General features: G+C 34.2%; 14 protein-coding genes and 1 pseudogene across 15 annotated transcripts, besides 2 other annotated features; 12 read left to right on the forward strand and 3 right to left on the reverse strand.

Moving 5' to 3' along the window:
• Nucleotides 1-953: part of a mobile genetic element that runs on past the window's edge.
• A 1134-nt stretch (nt 954-2087) lies between these two features.
• TVAGG3_0901780 (uncharacterized protein) lies at nt 2088-2303 on the forward strand (the record flags this gene model as incomplete). The annotated part of the gene is made up of 1 exon (XM_001298117.1): nt 2088-2303. The coding sequence occupies one exon, from the start codon at nt 2088-2090 to the stop codon at nt 2301-2303; it is 216 nt and encodes a 71-aa protein (XP_001298118.1).
• Nucleotides 2304-3513: 1210 nt separating this feature from the next.
• Nucleotides 3514-4575, forward strand: TVAGG3_0901790 (protein ubiquitination; the record flags this gene model as incomplete). Its single annotated transcript, XM_001298118.1, has 1 exon — nt 3815-4555. One exon carries the CDS (start codon nt 3815-3817, stop codon nt 4553-4555), a length of 741 nt encoding a protein of 246 aa, XP_001298119.1.
• A 63-nt stretch (nt 4576-4638) lies between these two features.
• Nucleotides 4639-5969, reverse strand: TVAGG3_0901800 (cell division cycle; the record flags this gene model as incomplete). The annotated part of the gene is made up of 1 exon (XM_001298119.1): nt 4712-5878. The coding sequence occupies one exon, from the start codon at nt 5876-5878 to the stop codon at nt 4712-4714; it is 1167 nt and encodes a 388-aa protein (XP_001298120.1).
• A 68-nt stretch (nt 5970-6037) lies between these two features.
• Nucleotides 6038-18906: part of a mobile genetic element that runs on past the window's edge.
• On the forward strand, nt 6391-7890 carry TVAGG3_0901820 (annotated as a pseudogene). The gene has a single exon. A coding segment is annotated over exon 1 (1500 nt).
• Nucleotides 8105-8338, forward strand: TVAGG3_0901830 (protein of unknown function, DUF4106 family; the record flags this gene model as incomplete). Its single annotated transcript, XM_051251344.1, has 1 exon — nt 8105-8338. One exon carries the CDS (start codon nt 8105-8107, stop codon nt 8336-8338), a length of 234 nt encoding a protein of 77 aa, XP_051076918.1.
• TVAGG3_0901840 (uncharacterized protein) lies at nt 9611-10072 on the forward strand (the record flags this gene model as incomplete). The annotated part of the gene is made up of 1 exon (XM_051251345.1): nt 9611-10072. A coding segment is annotated over one exon (462 nt), but the record flags the coding sequence as incomplete, so codon positions are not given.
• Nucleotides 10507-11127, forward strand: TVAGG3_0901850 (protein of unknown function, DUF4106 family; the record flags this gene model as incomplete). The annotated part of the gene is made up of 1 exon (XM_051251346.1): nt 10507-11127. A coding segment is annotated over one exon (621 nt), but the record flags the coding sequence as incomplete, so codon positions are not given.
• TVAGG3_0901860 (protein of unknown function, DUF4106 family) lies at nt 11594-12130 on the forward strand (the record flags this gene model as incomplete). The annotated part of the gene is made up of 1 exon (XM_051251347.1): nt 11594-12130. One exon carries the CDS (start codon nt 11594-11596, stop codon nt 12128-12130), a length of 537 nt encoding a protein of 178 aa, XP_051076921.1.
• On the forward strand, nt 12135-12932 carry TVAGG3_0901870 (uncharacterized protein; the record flags this gene model as incomplete). Its single annotated transcript, XM_051251348.1, has 1 exon — nt 12135-12932. One exon carries the CDS (start codon nt 12135-12137, stop codon nt 12930-12932), a length of 798 nt encoding a protein of 265 aa, XP_051076922.1.
• Nucleotides 12962-13833, forward strand: TVAGG3_0901880 (uncharacterized protein; the record flags this gene model as incomplete). The annotated part of the gene is made up of 1 exon (XM_051251349.1): nt 12962-13833. A coding segment is annotated over one exon (872 nt), but the record flags the coding sequence as incomplete, so codon positions are not given.
• On the forward strand, nt 13925-14197 carry TVAGG3_0901890 (Poxvirus D5 protein-like family; the record flags this gene model as incomplete). The annotated part of the gene is made up of 1 exon (XM_051251350.1): nt 13925-14197. The coding sequence occupies one exon, from the start codon at nt 13925-13927 to the stop codon at nt 14195-14197; it is 273 nt and encodes a 90-aa protein (XP_051076924.1).
• Nucleotides 14234-14653, forward strand: TVAGG3_0901900 (protein of unknown function, DUF4108 family; the record flags this gene model as incomplete). The annotated part of the gene is made up of 1 exon (XM_051251351.1): nt 14234-14653. One exon carries the CDS (start codon nt 14234-14236, stop codon nt 14651-14653), a length of 420 nt encoding a protein of 139 aa, XP_051076925.1.
• On the reverse strand, nt 14670-15155 carry TVAGG3_0901910 (uncharacterized protein; the record flags this gene model as incomplete). The annotated part of the gene is made up of 1 exon (XM_051251352.1): nt 14670-15155. One exon carries the CDS (start codon nt 15153-15155, stop codon nt 14670-14672), a length of 486 nt encoding a protein of 161 aa, XP_051076926.1.
• TVAGG3_0901920 (protein of unknown function, DUF4106 family) lies at nt 15372-16067 on the forward strand (the record flags this gene model as incomplete). The annotated part of the gene is made up of 1 exon (XM_051251353.1): nt 15372-16067. One exon carries the CDS (start codon nt 15372-15374, stop codon nt 16065-16067), a length of 696 nt encoding a protein of 231 aa, XP_051076927.1.
• TVAGG3_0901930 (KilA, N-terminal/APSES-type HTH, DNA-binding family) lies at nt 16669-17475 on the reverse strand (the record flags this gene model as incomplete). The annotated part of the gene is made up of 1 exon (XM_051251354.1): nt 16669-17475. The coding sequence occupies one exon, from the start codon at nt 17473-17475 to the stop codon at nt 16669-16671; it is 807 nt and encodes a 268-aa protein (XP_051076928.1).

The raw sequence follows: 18906 nt of genomic DNA on the forward strand, positions 1-18906 counted from the left end.
GCTTCTTCTTGTGATAAATAAATAATTGGAATTTTGATTAAATGCTTTAAAGATTCAAATGTATCATCTGAAGGTGAACCTGAACGGTTGATATAAATTAACACATGTGAATAGGGGGAAGTGTTAGCAATAATGATAATTTGTTTTAATATCGTTAATGTTTTACCTTTATTTTGTTTACCAATTGCTGCAGTGATTGAATTTAAGTAACATTCAGAATATGGAATTTTCATTAATTTTTCCTTAGATAGAGCATTTCTATTATCACTCAATGCTTCATTAATCATATCATCTACGTATGTATTATATACTCCCGCTAATTCTTCATAAGGGGTGGATGAATTTAAATCCATTTAATCAAAAATAAATTTATAATTTTAAACATTTCTATTCATCAATATTTCATCATATGAACTTCTATACTGTGGTGGTGTACCTGTTGAATGATATTTCAAACCTTCATCCGGTGTCCATGTCCAATACGTAGTCCTAGTAAACCAAACCTGAGGAGGATTTGTCACCTTTGAACAGTAAGTGTCATTTACACCCTGAATGATTGGATAAGCTTTCACTTGTACTGTAACTTGTGAGTTGAAAGTTTCTAATCCATCAAAGAATATACCCGCTCCATCACGTTGAACTGGAATAGTGCATAAGAATGAAGTTTGGTCTTTCCATGTTCTAGCTAATGGCGTGCCATTATCATCATTCAGTGGTCTAGTTAATGAGTCCTCGTATTCTTCCGTGCATTCATTCACTCCATCTAAATCAGAAGCTTGAAGCATACGTGTAAAGAATATGTCACCCACTGTGGTCATCGCTTGATCGGGGAAGTTTCTGGAATCTATAGTGACCTGAAGACCTCGAAGCATTGGATTTTCTAAAACCGTTCTTTGCATTGCATTCTTCGGAAATGTTAACACAACATCTGTAACATTATGAAGAGCATATGAGAAATCTGAGCTAATACCTTCAGGAGTGATGCAACCTCCATTTAGTGAACGAACGTCAATATGTTGAGCTGGAATCATGAATGGATCTTCCTTACTGAATAAACGTGGTATTGCTTTAACTGATTCTTCAATTAAACCGTATCCTGGTGTAATGCATTTATCCTCTAAAACTTCCATCTTTGTGCATGAAATAATAACGTCATCAACTGTTGCGTCAGCAGATGTAGCGGCTAAGCTTGTAATTAATTTGGCAGGAAGTCCGATTTGTTGGAATTTGCGATCATATTTATAAACATGATTCATAATCTTTTCATAATTTTCATCAGTTATCTTTTCATAAACGTAATTTTGTAAATCAGCAACTCTTAACGGGTCAACCTGACAAAATACTAAAGTATCCCTGAAAACATAATATTTAAGAATGATATCACCAAATGATTTAGGATAATCATCGAACGCCTGAAATGCTAACAAATCATTTACCGGAATAATCATATCAAAAGTGACATCAACTTCTTCATTTGCGTTCTTGAAAACTTCTGAAGGGTCAATATATTTACCACATACTGAGTTATCATATTTTTGAACATTATTATATAACGAATGAACAAACTTTTTAACTTTCCTTTCTGATTTTGGTTTATATGTTGCAAATGCGAAAGATTCACGGGCGCAATCCATCTGAAGATAACCAACATCACCTCTTTAGGTTTCTACTTCTAATTGTTTAAAGCTTTGATTTGATGATTTGTAACCAACGAATAAACGCATGCATTTAAAAGCGGCATCACATGTGAAAGCTTTATTTGAAACTAGAGTTGCTTTAACTTTGCGTTTAATATATGTGTCACCTAATTGATTCACATCATGAGCCGGATTTGTAATTCTTAAATGAGTTTGTTTATCATCAAAATATGGAGCATCAGAGTCATAGCATGAACTTTCAAGTTCTCTATAATATCTTCTACCGTCATTCTTTGCGAATATTTCATTTATCTTTTCGAATGAATGAAACACATTTCCATTAATCGGTTTAGTGTTTGGCACCAAATAGTTAGTCGTCATTTATTAATAAATAAAAAATCAAAATTAAAAGATGAAAATGAATTTTTAATTTTAATGAAATAATCAACTATGGCTGCAGGTATATTTAAGAAACTGTGGGATAGAGTAAAAAGAGGAGCGAGTAAAGTTTGGGAAACATTGAAGAAGGGGGCAAGTTGGATATTTAAGAATAAAGAAGCAATTAGTGACGTTGCTGAATCAATAACACCAAAAGCTGCCCCAATAAGAGAAGTTTTAAATAAAGGAGAAAAAGTTTATCAAAGACTACAACCGATACTAAGATAAAAATAATTTTAAAATAATTTATTTTTCCACTATCTACCTCCTATTTTATTAAGTATTCCTTCAGCAATTCCACCAACTGCGTTACCTGCTTGTGCTCCCATCGCCGGATTACCTGCTTTAGTACCTAATACTCCACCTATGATAGTTCCTGCCGTTTTCGCTACTGGTGCCAAAAAGTTTGCAACGGGTTTAATAATCTTTTTATAAACCCAACCCGCAGCTTTCTTAATTCCATCCCATAATTTTTTAAAGAATCCTGCCGCCATTTCTGATTTAATATTAATTAAAAATTCATTTTCATCACTTATATTCTAATTTTTATTTAATGATAAATGAAACCTATTTTAAAAATAAATGAAACAGAGGAAGAAATAAATGAAAGTGAAAATGTTCAACAAAAAATAAATGTTGTTAAACCAATTACTGAAATAAAAATTTTTTCATCTGTTGAAGAATTTAATGACTATTATGCTAATAATAAAAAATTATTTGAAGAATTGACAACGTGTAAATTGAATAAAATGTTTAAAGTTGATGGATTCAAAATTTCAAAAATAAAAGGAGTGGTTAGTTTGAAATCTATTCCTCAATCAAGAATCACTTCATTAATAAAAATAGATGATTTAACAAAAAGAATAGAAGAGATTGAAGAAAGAATGAATCAAATAATTGATTTCATAAATTCAAATAATCATTAGTTTCAATTTATTTTTAAAGTTTATTTTACTCATTCATGACTCCATTGATTCCAATCAGGATTTAAACAATGTTTAATTATTGAATAACCTGACATCATCTATATATATATAGCTTCTTTTATGTATGAATTCAAAAACGTAAGAATAAAAACCGTAAGAATCATACATTTTTAAATCTTGATTTATTCAAAAACGTAAGAATAAAAACCGTAAGAATCATACATTTTTTACTTCATATGTTAAAAAAATGATACAAAATCGTTCAATATCGTATGAATTCTTACGTTTACAAAAAAAGTCACACAACCCATCCATATATACTACTATTGAAACACAATCGAATAATAGAAGAACTAATGACTGGATAACTTGAGTTAGACTATTGAAGTGTTAAGGATTGTTCTTGACTTCCGTATCATATAGATTCGCAAACATTTGAATCAAAGAAATCAGATGATTTAGAAATATTTGATAAAAAAGCATCTCACTTTAATCAATAGACTTAGTGCCGACTTTATTCATGAAAACAAAAGGTTGCTAGATTGATGAAAAAAATTGACACTTTTTATCCGTTAATTTTCAGAAAATGGAACTATTTCAGGCAGCAAAGGCAAATCAAGTTGATAAAATAGAAGAATTACTTGCAAATGGTGCAGATGTTAACACGAAACAAATTCTTTTTAATTTTATTTCGTTCTTCTTTTATTTAAAATATTCTTTTTTAAATTTACGACGAAACACCTTTACATTGGGCTGCAATTGCAGGAAGTGTTGATGCTGCAAAGTTACTTTTAGAAAAAGGAGCAAATGTTAATGCTCAAACAGCAATTCTTCAAATATTTATTATTATATTCTTTATATTATCACAAAGAAACACCTTTACATTTAGCTGTTCAGGAAAATAAGCTTGATATTATTAATCTTCTTTTAGAAAATAAAGCAGATCCAAATATTCGAAATTTTGATGGCGAAAATGTTATATTCACAGCAATTAGATGGAGTCATCCAGATTTAATAGAACTTCTTATTCAAAATAAAGCAGATCCAAATATGTACAACAAAAAATCGTTATCTCCGTTACACGTATGCGTAGAATACAAAGCAGAGGCTGAAGCGCGTACATTAATGCTACATGGAGCTAATCCAAGATATCAGGATTCTCAAGGAAAAACTCCTTTCCATGTTGCAGTTCAAAATCGCGATACAGAAATGTCAAAATTATTCCTCGAGTGCGGTGATGATCTTGCTTTGATACGTGATAACAATCTCAAGACTGTTTGGGATAGTTGCCCAGCAGAATTTAAGAATACAGTTATTCCAGTAGAAATTCCACAGCCTGAAGATAACAGCAATAAGAAAGAGAAGCCAGCAGAGGATGAGATGCAATGGCTTAAGGATAAGAAGTGTTGCATGTGCAAAAACATGGATGCAGAAAGAATTCTTCTTCCTTGCCGACACTGCGTGTTATGTAACAACTGTACTCCTAAATTCTTAGAGCAGTACTTCCAGTGTCCTGTTTGCAAGATGGCAATCTTTGCTGCAGCAAAACAATAAAATAATGTAAACTTTTTTTTATTGATTTATCAAAAATAATTTTTGAATAAGTTATCATATAAGAAGAATATACATTTATTATTGATAAAAAGAAGAAAATAATATATTATTTTTGGTAATTTCAACTGAAGGAAATACTTATCACAAATATAGTCATCAGCGAATACCGAAGTTTCCAAATGGGCTTGGAGGTCTGCGAACAACAGATGGAGAATTAAGTGGACCTCTTGGCTCCTTCAAAGTCCAAATTCTAAGAGTTTCATCCAAGCCAATTGTGGCAACAAGATTTCTTTCTTCGCATGCTGTGATATTAATAATTCCATCTGAATGTCCGTGATAATCTGAAATTAATTTCAGTTCACGTGGTGTATAAATTGACCAATCACCAGTTACGGCACTTGCTGTAACAAGTCCCCAGCTATCAGTGTAGCAGAGACCACTAATTGGTGATCCCGTATCAACTTGATTTAATACTGAGTTCATTGTAGCTCTGATCATTTGGACATTTCCTTGGTCATAATCAGCTGCATACAATATATCGCCTTGAGTCCATGAGAGTGATTGGACTTTACCTGAGGCTTCATATAATTGAGGTTGCTTCGATTTGAAAACGCCGACAACATGATTTGCACCAGCAGCAAGATAACGGCCATCATAAGACCATGCAAGACTGCTGATTTCACCACATTTAGAATGCAGCTTCAATTCCTGGAAATCTCCGCTACGAGTATCTGTAATTCTTGTGATGCCATCTGCACCACCTGTAGCAGCCATAGATCCTGATGCGCTGATAGCACTACAGCGGCGTTCATGATTCTGAAAAGCGAAAAATGCAACTTGTTGACGAACATCCCAGAGTTCAATATTTCCGTTTCCAGAAATAATAAGTCCTTCATCACACCAGCTGACTGCATCAAATTGGGTGCCGCCATTCATTAATTCAGTAACCTGGCCTTGTGACCAAATGTAGATTGAGGTACCGAGAGCAATTGCAAGATCACCATTCTTATTGAAATCAATAAGTTTTACTGGTAAGCTCTTCTGAACGTCTGGTGCATCCAAAATGTTATCTTCAGCAATTGGAGCTCTACGATTTTTCGGTGTTGTTGGTGTTGACTGCCTTTTATTTGCACTTGTATCTACAATCGAGTTTGTTCCCTCACGAAGTGGTGAACGGCTTGGGGATTTTGCTGGGGAAACAAATCGATCTTTTGAATAAGGAGAAATTCTATTTGATCTAAGAGGTGATTGGGCCTTGTTAGGTGAAGCAAGAGCACGTGAGAAACCTCCTTTTGTGGAATAGGAAAATGGGCTAGAATACATTAATAAAAATTGTTAAACGTACACAAAAGGAATTTTTAGTCAATAAAATTTGACAATATTCACATCTTTTGAATTTCCAATCTACAATCAATGAGCATTCTAAATTATAATTTTCGGCTCCATCTTAATATCTAATTATGTAGTAAAAAAAAAAAAAAAAAAAAAAAAAAAAAAAAAAAGGGAAGTGGGGCTTCCAGGCACTTCGTGCCCTCTAGCCCTGAGGATGAATGAGTATAATGAAGTTTTTTTTTTCTTGGGGGATGGCTTCCAGGCACTTCGTGCCTTCTAGCCCCCGAAGATGTTTAGTATAAATGAAGTCTCAACAAAGTCTTTACGAAGAAGTCTCAACAAAGTCTTTACGAAGAAGTCTTGACAAAACATTTACAAAGAAGTCTTTACAAAGTCTTTACAAAGTCTTTACGAAGAAGTCTTTACAAAACATAGACAAGAAAGTCTTTACGAAGAAGTCACAATAAACAGCTGTCAAAAACCGCTTTTTAACTTCACTTAAAATGCCACGTAAGCTACGTAAGAATATACGTAAGAGGAAGGGAGCATTGAAACATCCAAAAGTAAAACTGACACCACAACAACAGTTGCAACAACAAATGCTGAATGACCCCACTATGTTGCAACAAATGTCAAGCAATCCTATGCTTTTAAACCGAGTTGTTGGTGCACAGAGTGGAGGTTTAAGAGCGGCACTTTTAGCGAAAATGGCAGGCTATGGTGGAGCTGCAGACGGAACAGCTTATAACCCTCAAAGTCAAATGAATTTGAGTTCACTCAAAAATCAAATAACAGATGTCAAAAAGTCAAACATAGACATACAGAAACAAATAAGTGAAAACGAAAAGAAACTAGAATATGACAGACACACAAAGAAACTCAATGAGTTAAACGTAGAGAAAAAGAAGAAAGAAGAACAACTGAAAGAACTAAGTACAGAGGAATATGCGAAAAAAGTGTCAGAAAAAGCAGCAGAAGTAGCAAAAATGGAACAAGATGTTATAAATTTGAAAAACCATACTACTCAATATAAAATACTGAAAGATGAAGAGATAAAACAAAAAGCCCTGAAGACATATATGGATAGCGATGAGTATAAAAAAGAAGTTGAAGCAAATGTAAAGGCAGAAAAACTTTTACAGTTGCAAAACCAAACCGTACAGTATGAAAACTTAGCACAAGAAAGTAAAAATAACGACGCGCCATGCAAAAGGCAATGAAAAGCGCAGAATATATAAAAGCTAACAATGACTGGTTAGATGCCCAAGCCAACGCTAAAGCAGCCCAGCTTATAGGGTCAATAAGGACAAAAATACAAGCGGATGAAGACAGTTCAAATGAAAGCTTTAACAAATGCTGACTTTAAGAACGCCTTCGAAGCTCTTCATAGTAAGGTGAAACAAGTGAACGACTTCTCATCTGGAAAGAAACTGAAGTCTGAAGGTTTCGACAAAGAGTTAAAGAAGTAGCACAAAATATGACGAAAATAACAGATGCAGCAACGAGACAGGCAGTTCAAAGTGCTATGACGCCGTTAGAGCAACTGTTGTGAAAAGTCAAGAAAAAGAGTTACAACAGACCAAAACAGACCTAGTAAATCTTTCTTAAAAACGAAAAGTCAGGTAGGACATTACGCTGCAGATGGAACATATGTGCCAGCTGGTGGAACTTATATACCACCAAACCCTCCAAGAGAAGCACCTGCACCAGGACTACCTAAACATTTACATCGTCACATGGACACAGACACAGGCATGCACAACAACCAGCACAACAACCACCTCCACAACCAGCACAACAACCAACAGTTCAAAACCCTGCACAACAACCACCTCACAACCAGCACAGCAACACAACCAGAGCAAGGACATAAAAGAAGTAGAGAACAAGGAAACCAAGAATTCTTAAAAATGCTTAAAGAAGAGTGTGGTTTCCCAGATACTGTTGACTTTAGTGACAGATATAAAGAAGCTATTGGAAAGTTCAAGGGATGGAAATACTGACCCGAACCTATTTAGCTTTATGGCTCAGCACCAAAACGGATATAATCTCAAACTGGAAAATACAAGCTCGCTAAGGGATATGATTTAATAGCATATCATCCAAATGACATGGATGAATTTACTCCGAGATATTTGATGTCAGAGCTAAATGACAATTCAACTTTCGTCATGAAACGCGTAAAAAAATAGAGACGGAACGAAAGAACAAAAGCTTATGAATGCGGATGACGTAGATAGGGAAATTGTTGAAAACGGTCTCGGAATATATGAAATGCCAGCAGATGAGGTACAAGAAACTCCACAGGAAGAAGTTCAGATACAACCAGACATGGAAGAAATAGTTCAGCAACAACAGCTAGAAGAGCCTGAAGGAAACGAACAAGTCCTTCCTTTGGAAACTAACTTCACAGAACTAGATGAAGATTTGGAAACAGCCGAAAAATCTTGACCCTCAACAAGAGCATGAGGTGAATATGGAATCTTCCAAGAGTCTAAAATTCGGCTGACATAGTAGAAGAATATCGAAAAATGTTTGCCGACATACAAAAGACTCCAACACAGATGAAAATATTCAGCATAGAATGGAAAGTACTGAAAGAAAAATGTACACAAATACAACAACCCTTTTTACTTACGAGCATTTAACGTTCAATCTTCGGATGAACTCGGTGAAAATAAAAGGTTAAATTTCAAGAAAACATATAGAAATGAAACATTGTTTAAAGTTCATTCAGAACCTAACCAAGATGGAAACAAACCTACTTTTGTTTCTGCAGACGATGGAACTACAATGAGATGGGGTCATAAAGCTAACCCGGATAGGTGGTTCATAAACTTACAACCACAATTCCAAGAAGTTGTAGACGCAATGGAAGTCAATGGTGAACAAGATATAGCTGGTATTTTAAGCGCGGCTTTAATGCCATTGAAAGATATGAAACATGCAGATATTTTGGACCAGTATGAAATGAACATGGCTGATGGAAATATAACACCTGACGTTCTAGAACATTTATCTCAAAGAACTACACAGAACCATAGAGATGGTATATTTGGTGAAGAGTTTAGAAAGAAAGTTAGGGAGGAGAAGGAAGAGAACCTATTGTACATGACCTTGCAAACGAAAGTTTACAAAATGTCATAAAAACTTACTTTGCAGACAATGAACGAGAAGGGATGAATATTTAAGAAAACTCAAATGGACAGTACCAAATGAAATGTTAGTATTGAAAAACATGTTCCTTGACAAAATAAAACCAACTACAGAAATAAACGACGCAAGACTGAAAGATTGGGTAAAAGCTTTCCATTCACAAAAGATATAATTGGTAACATGGAAAGAAAACCAGAATGGCTACAAAAACATATATTTGGAAACGAGCATATTCCATATGGACAGGCACTGTTTGAAGAGCTTGAACCGGAAACTCAGGAAAGAGTCATGCAAACAATACGCGAAGACTCAAATACAGACTATGACAAACTCTTTCTAGGATATAGGTTACCTGAGATGGGCGACCAGAGCCAAAAGGCAAAAAGGACATGGGAAATTTGCAACATACTAGATGAACATAATGCAAAGATGCAACAACTTCAAGCAGAGGGCAATGAAGGAAAAAGAAGAGTTAAAAAACTCAGTCAGGAAGAAAGTAAAGCTTGGTCCACGTGGGTTCTATTATGACATATAAATCCAACTATTCTATATTTTTACTCATATGAAATGTACGCCGCTCAGAATATAACGCCAACAGTTTTGGATGCTATGAATGGAAATGTTTCCGAATGGTATAACGAATGCGACAATGCCATTAGAAGGTCAGAAATAGTTCCTGGAACTTACGAATATACAACTGCTGTTTCTTATGGAAACGTAGGTGAGTTTGGAGAAGGTTCTTCAACAACAGTAGATATTGCTTGCGACAGGTTTCATATAATTTCTATTGACAACTCTTTCTTATACGTGGAACAAGACATTGAAATAAAACCTTCTGCCAAGTTGTCTGACAAGAAAGGTTGCAATGGAATTTTCTATGTCGGATACCAATATGCTCCAGAAGTTTTCATGGGATATAAGATATATTCTAACTCTGACTTAGTTCAAACAGTAACATGGGCAAACTATGAATGGTTCGCTTTGAGAAACTCAGTACAACCACAAGCTAGAGAACAAACAGACCAGTATGCAACTATTGAGAAAATAAGAAGACTTGACCCTAACGTTCCAGGAGTTTATGTTAACCTTTCTGGACAAACTGCAGCAGCAGTAACCAAAGTAAAACTGAAACTTAGAGTTCCTTTGTCATCTTTCCTCATCTTCAGGTTTTTAAGATACTTGCCAAACTGGGCAGGAAAAATTTCTATCGAACTTACTCCAAGCAAAAATAACTTAGTCATTGCACCAACACAAACCCATTCACTCTTACAGAAGTAGTGGGAACAAATAAAATGTCATTCGCCGACTTTTGCAAAAACAAAGTTGACTTAGACTTTGGTTTCTCAAACCTCAACACTGAAGTAAACTATTATTTCAATGCTGCTGGAGATGCTTGGGACCCAGTTAAGTTCACATGCGAAAAATTTGAATGCAAGAGAATAGAAAGCAGACTTGCAGTCTATATGTTGGACCCAGATATTTCAAATGCTTTAGCTGCCAAATATATTGCAGTTCCACTTATGTTCCCTATACACCAAATATCTGTCAAAGACTTTGCAGGTGAAGTTGGAAACCAAAGTGCTGACCCAGGTGCAAGAACAGATATTGCTTTAACAACTGCAATGAAACATGCAGATACTATGTTTGTACTGTTCAGACGAACTATAAATGACTATTCTTGTTTCTACAACCCCGGTATTAAATATCATATAAACATAGATGGCAAATATTATCCAAGAGAAGAATATTCTACAGTTGAGGATATGAGGTCATACAACTTGACATTAGATGCTATGAACTTTAACAACAACTTCACAACAACCATAAACCCTGAAATGCAAAGTTCTATTATGCCATATGTGAAAGTATGGACTCATACAGGAGGTCAAAAAACTCAATATACAAATGGAGACCGTTCAAACTTTTGGCTTGGCATTCCATTTGCTGACTCAGAAGACTTTATGGGTGGTATTTCAACTGTTGGTACTGTACAAATACAATATACTGGTGACAGAGACGGTCCAGATGAACTGAGAGCAAAGAAGTTTACAAAACCAATAGCACTTTTCACGGAAGATGCTCTTTTGAAGATTCGTTCGATGAAACCTGCTGGGGCTCCTCAGATTGGCATAACGACAGCTTCCATCGAGCAGATTTTGGCAGCAGGTCAGTAAGTTGTTCTTGAACTGACTTCTCTCCGTCAAATATTGACAGTACGCCAGTTTTGACATAATATTGTAAGATAAACTTACCTTTAGAAATATCGGTCAGTTTTGTTGCTATATTTTTGTCAACGTCAAGAACTTTCACCATCTCGGTTATACCAACTTTCTTTGCTTTATGAAAATATTTTGGTTCAGCAAATATTGCTATTCTATAACATTTTCCATTGTTTGTGTAAAGAACTACTCTGTCAATGAACTTGTATTGTTTGTGTGTGTAAACTTTGTTTTGCTTCAATTCGAAGAGATACTCAAATACGTCCATCTTTTTATTCTAAGTAAAATGTCATTTCCGAAAAATAGAAGCGTAAGTGTTTCAAAAGGTTTAATGGCGGTGGCAGATGTGAAGTTAAATTCACCAACTCAAACAAACAGTCAAAGTGTTGTTGTCAATGTCAAAGACAGAGATGTTGAAGTGGGGAAACCATACGAAGACGAAGATGGTATAACAATTGTTCCTGTAAAAGAACAACCAACATACCCTGAAGTTAGCAGAGAGTTAAGTTCTGTTGCAGATATTCGAAATGACTACCAACAACTTAAAGACAAACTTAAAACTCAGGAGAAGATTTGTCAAGCTTTAGGTATAATGTTAAACTTGGTCGAACACAACCCTGTAAAAGTGAACTCATATGTCATTGCACCTCATGAAGTTTTGAAAGAACTATTGAAACTTTTGACAGAGGCAGACGATATAAACATCAAAGAAATAGAACCCGACATTGCTTGCTGTGGTGTTTCATATAATGTCATTGACAAGATATACGTTATGAAAGGAGGTGAAACGTTGAACTTAAAGTATAGTTTCCCAGACGTCATAAAAATATTTGACGACCACAACATTTCATTAAAATTTATTTGCTAAGTAAATGGCAGAAGACACAATGGTTTATACTATTACGACTAAAAACCCTGAGTCATATAATTCTATAACAACAAACTTACAAAGTCCTCAAGGACGATATTGTAAACTAACCTTAAACACAATGACGACTAAAGCCTGTTTTGCTCTTTTGACACCAGAAGACTTTATTGTTGTGAATGGTAAAAAATACTCCTTTGAAGATACTTACTCAGATATACCACCAACAGGTTTTGTTGACTTATTTAATACTTTAAGGACGGATGTAACATGTGCTGCAACTAGAGCAGGTTTCATTATGTTTGGATGTCCGACTGAGTTTACTATAAACAATATGAGCTATAATACAAAACTTATATCTGGTTTTTACTACCAACAGTTTCCTATAACAGGAAAAGGTGTCATACAAGGAATGTCTGTTCCATTGACTTTAAGCACACCTATTTTATATATTGTTTCAAACTTAGGTTCAAAGTGTTATTCGAATGTCGACAGAAACTATTATGACCAAAAGATACTTATGCGTATAAACAATACTTTCTCTGCTGGTTTGCCTATTGTTCATTCGAATGCAGAATTTTCAACCTTAGTGAACTCAAACACTTTGGCAAGTATAACGTTGACATTAGTTGACGCAAACTTTGTTCCTGTAAAACTTTTATGTCCTATGTATTTGTCAATGACGGCAGAAAGTTTCGAATTGGAAGATGCAACTGGTGAAAGTATTGTATTACAAGAACAACTTCAACAACAAATAGCTCAAGAACAACAAATGCAACAAATGCAACAACAAAGTCAAGAATAAAAAAAAATATTTTTTTTATTTTTATAAAAATGTACAGAATAGATGTTTCAGATTTTTATGACTTCCAAGCATTCAGAAATATGTGTCCATTTAGAGACTATAACAAAGCAGTCGAGAATTTGAAACGTTTAGTCATTTATGTCGACTCTGCCCCAGAATGTTATGTTATGAAAGAATGGGATGTTGTCTTTAACAAACCAAGAGCAACAATAGTTTCAGAACAAGAATGTAGACAGAAACTTAAGAAAATAAAAGTCGTACAAGTTGGCATGAAGATGTTAGATGCTTGGGATATCTTATTGTCAAAGTTAGAAGATTTTTCAGTTCGAGGTATAAAGTTTTATACACCTTCTCCAAACTTCTATTCTATCTTCACTGGATATAAATACGAACAAGTAGAATGGAAAGAAAATATTATAGAAGCTTGGTTAGACCATGTCAAAGAAATTATATGCAATGGAAACGAAAAGGTTTATGAGTATATCTTATGTTGGTTTGCAAACATCTTACAACATCCAAGTGCTAAGAATGAAACTGCTCTCATTATAATTGGAAAACAAGGAACTGGTAAGAACACATTCTTTACAGATATTTTGTGCAAACTGTTAGAGGGCTATTCGAATCCGAATATGACAAACTTAGAAAACATCTGTGGCAAGTTTAACTCCTCAATAGAGAATATGAAACTTATAGTTTGTAACGAACTTCAAAGTATAGATACAACAAAAGTTTTGAACTCAGATGCTTTGAAGAGTCTTATAACAGACAAAGTTGGAGTTGTTGAAAGAAAATATAAAGACCAAAGAGTTTGTGAAAATGTTGCAAACTTCATTATGGTTTCAAACAATGCTGTTCCGATGAAGTTAGAAAGTTCTGACAGAAGATATGTAGTTGTCAGAACGTCAGAAGCTCATATGCAAGATACAGAATATTTTGACGACTTAGCAGAAACTTTGACATCTGACTTTTACAACCACTTGTTCTCATATTTCATGACATTAGATATTTCTAAGTTCAATCCAAGACAAATTCCACATACCGAAGAAAGACAAACATTGTTAGAAGCAAACAAGAGTGTATATGAACTGTTCATAGATGAAACTGACTTTGTGTCATTAGATGAAAGGTCATTGTACGATGAATATAAACAATATTGTCAAGAATATGGTTATATGACAGCGTCTAAACGAACATTCTTGGCAAATGTCAAAAGTCTTTTAGATGTTCAGAATGGTGTATATACAAAGAAAAATTTTTCTGAGTAAATTTAAAAAAAAATCTTTTTTTATCCGATAGAAAAGATGACGAAATTCATCTCAGTAAATAAGTACATGACAGAAGTCAAAGATAAGTTAGCTCCATTCGCTTATTTGAATGTTTACTTCTACAATTTTGAAAAGTCTACATTTGACAAAATTTGGAACATTGCACCAGTTAAGTTTGCTGTTGTTAGAAAAAGTGGTGCAACTTTTGAAGACTTATACATTGACGGTATGTTGACAGTCAAAGAAAATTTTGACAGAAAGTTCTCAAAACTCGAAGAAGGTAAAGCATACAAACTTGTTATACCTTATGAACCAAAGAAAGCAGACGACTATGAATATTATGAGTCTAAGATAGTTGAAGTTCAAGGTAAATTGGGTAAAAAGATTTTAGAGTCTAAGCCAGTGTTTGCTCCTAAAGAGGAAGAGAACATTGACATTGACCCAGAAATGTTCTAAAAATAAAATTTTATTTTTACATGTCATATCTCCCCTTCTCTGGAACTGGTTCAGGTTCTTTCTTCTCTTCTTCTACTTTCTTTTCTTCTACTTTCTTTTCTTCTACTTTCTTTTCTTTCTTTTCTCTCTTCTTCTTCTTCTCTGGTGGAGTTATGTCAAATTTGGCGCAACCATATTTATGTAAAAGTTCTTTGTCCTTTAATAGCTCATCTATTCTGTTTTCTATTTCATCTTCAAGAACAGCGCATGTGTCTTCTTTGCATTCTAAGAACTTTTGTTGGACTTCATCTTTCCAATCGGCGTCATCTCTGTCAACAAGTCTGTCATTGACAAACTTAAAGACTTCTCTGCTTAATGTTTTATGGTTCTTGTCATATTCCCAGAAACAGAACTTTAGAACAAATTCACCTTTCTTGTTTACACTATGTAAGATTTTATGGTCGACAGAAGTTTTAGAGTCAAAAAGCTTGTCTCGAATATAGATAGCGAAATCACTAGACATTTTCTAAAAGATAAAAATTTTAATTTTTCTAAAAATATGTTAGAAAAAAAGTTTGCTGACATTGACAAGAAATTTGAGAATGTTTTGAAGAAGAACAAGAGGAAGTTAGAAAATGCTCAGATAAAGCCTATACATGACAAGTTCTTATTTGCTCAGAATGGTATAACAGGTCTAATTGCACCACCTGGGTCGGGTAAGACTTTCACTTATCTTAAAATGGCTGCACAACAACAAGAACTAGATGAGAAGAACCCATTCTATGAGTTAGTTGTTATTTGTTCGACTTCTGGTCAATTTGACCAAACCGTCAATTCGTTCAAAGATATTATAAAGAAGTCTAAGTTAGTATGCATAAAGGATACTGAGTTGTTAGATTGGATAAAGAAGTACCAAAGAAGAGTTTTGAAGTATAATGCTATAAATGAGTATGTCAATTCGAAGTTTAAAGACCCAAATGAGGAAATGCAGAGAATATTAGAGAAGAAACACTTCAGAAACAAACAGAAAGAGATAGAATACATTTCGAAGAAATTGCAATCTTACGATTGGAAGACTTACCCTCACAGATGTCTTCTTATCTTAGATGACTTTGCTTCTCATCCTTTGTTAAAGAACAGAGAACAAGACATGTGTCGAATTCTTAAGAAGCTCAGGCACTTTAACATCTCAGTTGTCATTTGTGTACAGACAGCCAAGAGTTTAAGTAAGGATGTAAAGAGAATACTTACTGATATCATACTTTTCCCCGGATTGTCCGAAGACGATTTCATGGAACTTATGAAAGAGTCCATGGCAGGTAAGTTTGACAGACATGAACTATGGGAGAAGTACAAAGTCATACAAGACCCTCATACTTCTTTCAGAATTCATATCTACGCAAACAAAGTTCAAATTGTAAAAAGTCAAGCGTAAAAATGTAAGTGTTTGAGTCTTAGTCTGTTGTGGTGCTGGGGCTGTCGGTTCTTCTGGCTTTGGAATGGACTCGGTTGGTGGTACGTCGGACATTGTCTTGAAACAATAAAAGACTTGTCTTGAAAAAGTAAAAGACTTGTCTTGAAAAAGTAAAAGACTTGTCTTGAAAAAGTAAAAGACTTGTCTTGAAACAATAAAAGACTTGTCTTGAAAAAGTAAAAGACTTGTCTTGAAAAAGTAAAAGACTTGTCTTGAAAAAGTAAAAGACTTGTCTTGAAAAAGTAAAAGACTTGTCTTGAAAAAGTACGGGTATCGTCTGAAATCAAGACCACTGTTCTCAAATTTGAGAACTTTACACCAAAAAATTTCTTGAAAAATAACGGGTCTTGTCTTGAAAAAGTAAAAGACTTGTCTTGAAAAAGTAAAAGACTTGTCTTGAAAAAGTAAAAGACTTGTCTTGAAAAAGTAAAAGACTTGTCTTGAAAAAGTAAAAGACTTGTCTTGAAACAATGACCGACATAGACCCAACAGATGAGGCAATCTACCTTATAGAGCTACCTGAGCCATCTTTGGTGTCAAGCTTGAAAAATAAAGAGTGCATTTACTCTACTTGTTTGAAGTTGTCAAAATACTCTGTTATTTTTTCCTTTAACAATGGCAAATCTTCTTTGAAGGTAAGAATTGTACAACCTTTCATATCATAGTGTGTTTGAGGTAACGTATCTTGAACTATCTGTTTAACATCTTCATTTGGAGTCATTGAAATCGGTAAGTTTTCGCGATAGAACCAATTTCTGTCAGATTTGTAAATCTTAGCAAGGTCGTAAAAGCTTTTGTTGTTTCTTCTGACTAAATGCAACATAACCATATCTTTATCTTCTTCATTTTCCATCTCTTCAGTATAAATCATATACTTATAGTTCTTTTCCTTACCTTTTGGTACCGAACGTGGTATTCTTTTCTGAATGCTTTTGTCTTTTGCTTCAAGCTTGTTCTCTAGCTCTTCACGTTCTTGTCTATGAATTTCGTCTAACATCATGAAAATATAACAAGCATAGCGAGGTGAAGCCCACATTGCAACAGCATTTACAAGAAGTCTATGTACATAATATCCTTTCAAACCATTTGGCAAATTTTTACGATTTTCGTACGGAATCTCGTTCCTCGGTTTTCCGAGGGACGCAAACATATGAGGAAATTCTTCTAAAAGTTCTTTTGTCTGTTGGTTTTCAAACCAATGGTATGCTTGCTTTGTAGAACGAAGAGCATTCAAAATACTTTGCATTTGGTACATATCGTCTTTGACCGAACGAATGAGACGTAACTGTTTGTTATACTGAACCCACTCGTATTCTTCATTTATAGCTTCATGAACGATAGCAGTTGTTGTGTTCTCTGTTGTTGACATATCTGTCTTTATATTCCGGATAAAAAAATAAATAAAAATAAAACTAACTTTATTTTTTCTATCTTTCACAAAAGACCAAAAATAAACGCTTTACATGTATTTTTCAGCAACTTCGTCAAACAATTTTATAGCTTTATCTATCTCATCTACTTCAAACGTTTCTTTACCTTTTATGGGAGCACCATACATTTTCTCAAACTTTTCAAGTAGTTCTGTTTCAGCAGCTCTCATATCGTTAACAAACACAACCTTAACTCTATTGACTGTAGAGTCATATCTTTTAGTTATATTATATGTTCTTCCTATCTTATATCTTTTTGTATTGAAGTCCTTCGGTTCTGAACGATGTAAAGTAAGCCTTCACTGCAACGTTCCGTATCGAATGAACCATAAGTTATGAAGTTATATCCAACAACTGGGTCTAACCATAACAAAACTATTGGTATAAGACTTTTGTCAATGAGATATGCTGTAGTTCCATAGAATCTTACCGATATCAAAAGCTCAGGATTTCTTGTCAAAATTTTCTGAGTTGAAGCATTTCTAACCCAGTCCTTTGCTCTCTTTCCAGATGGTGTTTAGAATGTCTGACAAAGAATATTTTTTGTATTTCTTTGAGTATCTTACGTTTAAATCACCAATTCGAACCACTTTGGTGTTATTGTCTATCTTTCTAACTGTTTCAAACTCAATGTTTAACATTTCTGTTCTTACATACAAAATAAAAAAAATATTTTATAAAAAACTAACTTTATTTTTTCTGTCTTAAGGAAATTCATGAAATTTCATGAGTTTTAGGCGACCAGGATTTCTTACCTACTCGCTGTTCTTCATGATTTTCATAGAGTTTTATGCAAGACCGAAGGAAGTCGGTCTAGAGAAATTTCACTGTTTTCGTACGGAATCTCTTCTCTCGGTTTTTCCGAGGTAAGCAAACATATGCCATTTTACTCAGATTTTTGTGCTGAATTCAGCAAAATAATTTTAGGGTAGAAGGTTAATCTAACTCTTTTCTAACCTCTTTTCTACCCTCTTGAATTTGTCAAGACTTCTTCGTAAATGTTTTGTCAAGACTTCTTCGTAAATGTTTTGTCAAGACTTCTTCATCGTAATGAGCGTAAATCAGACAAAAATATATTTTAGGGTAGAAGGTTAGATCTAACCTCCTTTCTACCCTCTTTTCTACCCCAGTTATTTTATAAGCGTTTTACATGGTAAACGTTATTTTTTAAATTTTGTGAAAACTCAATGGTTTGACACAAGCCCTAAAAATTATTTTACTCATGAATTTTCATACGGAATTCAGCAAAAATAATGTTTAGGGTAGAAGGTTAGATCTAACCTGTTTTCTACCCTCTTTTCTACCCCAGTTATTTTATAAGCGTTTTACATGGTAAACGTTATGAATTCGTGAGACTCTAAACAGTTTCG

The sequence above is a fragment of the Trichomonas vaginalis genome, chromosome I, assembly GCF_026262505.1.
Source record: "Trichomonas vaginalis G3 chromosome I, whole genome shotgun sequence".
Classification (NCBI taxonomy): Eukaryota; Parabasalia; order Trichomonadida; family Trichomonadidae; genus Trichomonas; species Trichomonas vaginalis.